At 43.2% G+C, this 6,000-nt stretch overlaps 1 protein-coding gene across 3 annotated transcripts in view; it reads left to right on the top strand.

Moving 5' to 3' along the window:
- The first annotated feature begins 656 nt into the window (after window positions 1–656).
- The window catches only part of LOC129758459 (eye-specific diacylglycerol kinase), a 164,024-nt gene continuing 158,680 nt past the window's right edge, over window positions 657–6,000 (top strand). For 2 of the 3 annotated variants that reach the window (XM_055756147.1, XM_055755994.1), the window contains exons 1-2: window positions 657–2,698; window positions 2,929–2,955. In XM_055756147.1, coding sequence (XP_055612122.1) covers window positions 1,221–2,698; window positions 2,929–2,955 — 1,505 coding nt within the window. In that variant the 5' untranslated portion in view covers window positions 657–1,220. The remainder of the gene's footprint in view (window positions 2,699–2,928; window positions 2,956–6,000) is intronic. The other variant, XM_055756072.1, reaches the window with a different exon arrangement.

Here is a 6,000-nt window from a genome sequence, read left to right as displayed (position 1 = left end):
AAATGACAAAAATGACAAAAATGACAAAAATGACAAAAATGACAAAAATGACAAAAATGACAAAAATGACAAAAATGACAAAAATGACAAAAATGACAAAAATGACAAAAATGACAAAAATGACAAAAATGACAAAAATGACAAAAATGACAAAAATGACAAAAATGACAAAAATGACAAAAATGACAAAAATGACAAAAATGACAAAAATGACAAAAATGACAAAAATGACAAAAATGACAAAAATGACAAAAATGACAAAAATGACAAAAATGACAAAAATGACAAAAATGACAAAAATGACAAAAATAACAAAAAAATGACAAAAATTATGAATTTGAACCAATTTAGTTGAATTGCTACACTAGATTAAATTTTTCACTCCTCGTTTTGCCTCTTTGATTAGTATGTTTCATGATGGCACTGAGTAACAGTGGTGTTCTTTTGTGAATTTGGATGCTTTAAAAGTTATTTGAACCAAATAGAAACTCAGTTTTCCTATTTCTATCCTTCTCTCACCAAACTATATTTATCAATTGTTAACACGACATTCTTGTTTAAAAATAAACCGTTTAGTTCTGATTGTATTTAAATTAGTCGAATGTGCCAGAAAACTCATGTTCTCGTATTGTTCTCTCGTATCTTTTACAGAACTGGGATCACCTGTCGTCACGTAATGTACCGCCACCAGTAGCCAAGGGCCGCTACATAGCCAACGAATCAAACGACTGTAAACGTAGTAGCAGGAGAACCACCTGTAGAAGTAGAAGTAGAAGCAGCGGGATCAGCAGCACTAGAGGTTCCGCTTTCGCGGAAATCAGCCCCCGTAGCAGGAGCACGGCTCGACGACAACGCGGCCATCACGGAGATCTAGAGGTCTTCGGGTGCCAACGCCGTCGCTGCCGGAACCGCCACCGGGGGAACCTGCAACGCCAACGACCAAGGCAATGGAACTCGGACACACGATACCAAGCGAAGAAGCCGAAGCAGCAGCCGTATTGTTATCGACAATCGAAGAAGACCCCAAACCGGACCACAACGGGCGACAACCTGCGGTGTAGCGTTGGTAGATTACGTCGAGTAGGAGTCGATTCATTAGCAACGCCGCCACCGTTGGCGTCGTCGTCTCCGTCGTCCTTGTCGTCGTCCCGGGTGCCGCCACTGAGGTTCGGTGTGCGGCACAGGGGGAATAGCCATCCGCACTGTTCCCTCTCGGCACTATGCACCGCCTGCGGAACACCTTCACCAGGTCACGGACCCCTACCGGTGCGGATATGAAAACGCAGAGCAGCCTCGAAGTGCCGAAACAAGTCCGTTCCGCGTCCTTCGATGAGATTCAGCTGGAAGCTCAGCGTGCCAATCAGTTCCTCAAAGTTCACCAGGGTTCGACCGAAGAGCCACCGTCCGGTTTGTTGTTGCAAGTTCCTCAACAGTCCGGGCAGCGGTCGCGAAGTTTCGATCTGACCGGATCTACCGAAGAATCGCAGGCGGCTGCATTCCTAGACGTGCCAAAGCGCTTTCAGCGGCGCAAATCAAGCTCCAAAACTCCACCACCCTGCATCCACTGTCTCTATCTGGAGGAATACCGCAAGCAGACGGGTGTGGAGCAGCGCCAGTACTACGACAATACCGAATATCAGACGCTCTGCTACAGCTCAACCTCCTCCTCCTCGAGCAGCGGCGAAGAAGCGGACGAGGAAGACGAGAACGACGAAGACGACGACAACAACTACGGGTTCAACTATAACAACGTGCAATGCAAATCTCTGCTGCCACCGCCTATTGTTTCTCCCTGTGGGATCACCTTCACCCTTTCTCCAACGAACGGAGATGACCTCGAAGACTACGGCGATGAGGCGCCGCCGGATGTGGACTGCGTCGGTCCCGTTCTGCCGCCTCCTCCCATGTTCGACAATGACTACCACCCGCCTCTTGCGATTCCATCGATCGGATCTCCACCTCCGATCGGTTCTTGCGCTCCTCCTTGCGCGTTCCCTCCGTCCCCGACGATTGAAGTGCCTCCTCCTAGCTCGCCTATCGTGGACGAATCCGGCAACGTTGTCGGTGGTCCCACACGAACCCGACGTCGTTCCATTTCCCGTCAGGAAGCCATTTTTGTCGAACCGACCGGCAACTCGCTGGAGAACGTCTCCTCCAGCGTTGACCACGGTACCACGCCGCCTACCGATATCACCGTCATCGTTCCGCCTCCACCCGCGGTCCCAGACGACGGCTGTGAAGAATCGAATGACGACAACAACGATCTACAACGACAACGGCGGGTCCCTCGGGACCACCTTCCACTATCATCGGAAGCGGCGTCGAAAATACCCTACTACATGGAACAAAACAGCAACAACGACAATCAACTGCCGCCGCTCTCGTTCCAATCGCCACCGCCTTCGGCGACCCTAGGACCGGCGGCAGCGGACTTTGTCCGGGACATTTACCTGGCGGTGCCGGACCTGAAGCGGGACCGGGCCGCCTCGGTAGATTCGTGCTTCACCAAAATGACTGGTGCCAAAACGGAGGAACTAAAGCCACCGGAGGGTGAGCTGACTCTCCTGGCGGTGCCAAGTAGTGGAGCCGTTCGATCCCGCTCGGTTGACATAGTACTCCCGACTGAAGAGCAGGCCCGCTACAAGGCACTCGCCCTCGCCGGAACAGCCGCCGGAGCCGTCAGTATCGGTGCCAAGGGGTAAGTCTATGGGTGGCTACTGAGAAAAAAATGTTCGCTGAAATTTAATTTTTTACAACAATTTTATTTCGCTTTAACTTTGTTTTTGAAAATTTTTCCAACATACATGCATCCCGGTGGATTGATGATCCTCAAAAAGTGGTCGCTTTAAAATTTTTTATTCATTTTTTTCCTTTTACCTTTACCTTTTTATTATGTTTTTCGTTTTTTCCCCTTTGTTCTACTTTCAGATTAGCGCTGTTACTCTTCGTTATGCTGTGAGCAATCATGATTCAAGTTTTATCTTTGTTTTTTTTTATATTCGTTTCGTCCTTTTTTAAGTGTCCGCACTTAACCATTGAAGACTGGGAGATGTTATTTTTCACCCATGTTTTTCATTGTTCATTTTAACGACACAATAATTGCGACCCGAAAAATTTTAATGCATTTTTCCACATTTTTTCTTTCATGCCCACCCACTCACTATGCTTCATTCGTAAATGAATGGCTGTCTGCATTCTGATGTTGCTGAAACAATTTCAAACCGGGAATCGCGTGCCGATGTTGATTGTTACCTTTTCGGAAAACGTTCAGGTAAGTGAAAACAATAACATAGTATTTGAGTCGGGTTTTTGCCTTCCCCCAATTGGTTGGATGAATCCAGTTATTTGTAGTGATGGTCAACAGTTTGTCTATTTCAACCTTTTGCGGGGTATTTTTCATGTTGGATATCTAATAAAATAGACAAAGAAGGGGTATTGACATCCAGATGGCGCTTTTTGTTAATAAAAACTGATCGCTGACTGTCAACATGGATCTTTTAAAATATGTAATCCAATTTAAAAAAAAAACAGGTGATCAATTTCTCAGAGGGCGGACGAAAATATCATATTAATGATTTTTTGAATGTCTTTCGGACTGAGAATATCTCCCTCTACCTTCCAATGTTTTATGATTCTGGTTACCAGTCAAAAACCATTGATTGACAAATCCTTCGACCCATAATCAAACAGAACCACTTAAAAATTGATATTGATAGCTTGAAATCTGTATTCTGAAGCGAACTTACGAAACTTTTCAGGAAATAGATAAAATGAAAATTGATGATGAAAAGGATGCGTTAAAAATTCGCCTTTTCTCCCGGTAGGACTTGAACCCACATCTTGCGCCTCTCCGGGACCCATGTATTGACATTCTACTACAGTAGACAACCTGACGTATGAAAGTTATTCTATATTGAGTTCATGAGAGTGCCTTTCGGTTAAAAAAAACACCTTCTATCTTTCAATTTTGAATGATTCAAACAGTTTGTTATTATCCTGAAGTATTCGGAAAACCAAATTGTGCAAGAATCTGTAAAATATAGTAATGATATTTGTTTTTCTAACCTGATTGAGGTGGCTCAGCAAGTTAATGAGGGGCTGGCCTAATTCATGAACCTTTGAAAAATGTCGGGGGTATTTTCAGTCCAAAAGGGACTCTTGAGAATTTTTAAGTTGAAATTAATTCCCGCTCATAAAGAAATTAATCTTTGTCTATTATTTCCGGAAACAATATTGTTATCAAAGACTATTTTACACGTTTTGACATCTAGTTGTTAATAAACCTTTTTATGACAATTAAACCACAAAAAGGTTTGTTGAAAACTAGATGGCGCTTTTTTTCAGAAGAAGTCAGTCGTTGACTATCGAAACATGTGAAATAGTCTTTGATTACAATATTATTTTTAGCGATAACAGTCAACGATTAAATTCTTCATGAACGAGCAATATTTCCAACTTAAAAATCTACAAGAGTCCCTTTCGGACTGAAAGTAACCCCGACTTTTCCCAATGATTCATGGCCAGCCCCTAATTACCCTACTAAACCGTTCGGAAAATCATCCGCTGATAAACCGCCCGACTCGATTATCAGACAGAGAGCCACTCAACAACAATCGATAATTACCGCGGAGCGAATCAAAACACGATAACCGCCGACAAACGATGATAGCAGCGTTAAGCAAACAGCTAATCATCAACCGGCAATCAACCACTTAATCGGTAAGATAAATAATCGTCAACAGTCAAACAGTCCATGACGATTGAACTTCCATTTTCAATCGATTTATAAGTCTTGCCGGGTCTAGTTTTCGATGTCGTTCAAAGAAACGAGCTACCGATGATGATGACGATGGCAACGGCGAAGACGACGACGTGAGATTAATTTGAATATGTGCTGACTCTGTCAACCGTGTAATGATGTTAAGTTGCAGTCGCCAACCGGGTTGAATTAGGGCACGAATGGTGAATATAAATTATGGTGCCCTCTTCTGCTCGCCAGGTTTTCACTCATTCATTCAACTTTGGGGTTGGGTGCTACTCGACTTTAACCCGTTTATTTCTGCCTGACTTGGTTCGGAGTTGCACGGTCGTCCACCTGAATTAATCAACTTAACGTTTGGAGAAGAATTGCTTAGAAGCCAGTTTAAGCTAACAATCGGCTAATGGTATCATTTTTCAAATGTGTCAGGTCTCGAGAAAGTTGAGTTTATAATTGTTTTGATAAAGTTTGAGTAATTTACCTCAATAATTCAGGAAGACACAATATAAGTACTACAGTGAGTGATTGAAATTAAAATTTTTATTAAAAAAGAAAGATTAACCCTTACTAGGATCCTATCATGCGGATTTCGACCAACGTGGACTGTCGTTTGTTATCTGTACCTCTACTTGGTCTTCAGCCTTTATCCAGAGAACATTTTTGTAGGCATGTATAATTCACAAAACTGTTGCCAGCGACAATATTTGCTGCTTCTTTCGTTGGACAATTCTTTCAAATACACCATCTGATTTTTAGCAATCTGGTTGCACTGCTGGTCCCAGAGAGAATAACAAGACTGTTTTCTCCCTTGAAGCCCGTGCGGGGAACAAATTGAGCGAAACCGTTTTCAGAATCTGCAAACATGGCGGACTTTTAATGATTTCCGATTTAATCCGACTTCAAGTAACACTCTTTACGATCTTTGTTTTACTCGGTATGAATTGCGATTCACAGTAACATTGTTAACGATTTGAACTATCATTTCCAATGCGATGTTATGTTTGCTGGGTATTTTGTGTATATTAAGACTGTTTGACGATCAGTCTTAACTATACATTGTTGAGATCGGACTTCACCTTTCAATGAATTATGCAGCAAGTTATGGTCTTGGTGACTAGTTATGGTCTATGGCAATATGAAGGTTAGGTCTTAGAAGCAGGCCAAAGGCCAGACTGGCTTTGGATCGTTTGATTTCCAGAGGTTGCCTGCTCATTCCCTTTCCGACATGAAGTACTTCCGTT

Source organism: Uranotaenia lowii, chromosome 1 (assembly GCF_029784155.1).
Source record: "Uranotaenia lowii strain MFRU-FL chromosome 1, ASM2978415v1, whole genome shotgun sequence".
NCBI classification, from domain to species: Eukaryota; Metazoa; Arthropoda; class Insecta; order Diptera; family Culicidae; genus Uranotaenia; species Uranotaenia lowii.
Note: the sequence above shows the minus strand (reverse complement) of the source record. Positions and strands in the feature narration are given on the sequence as shown.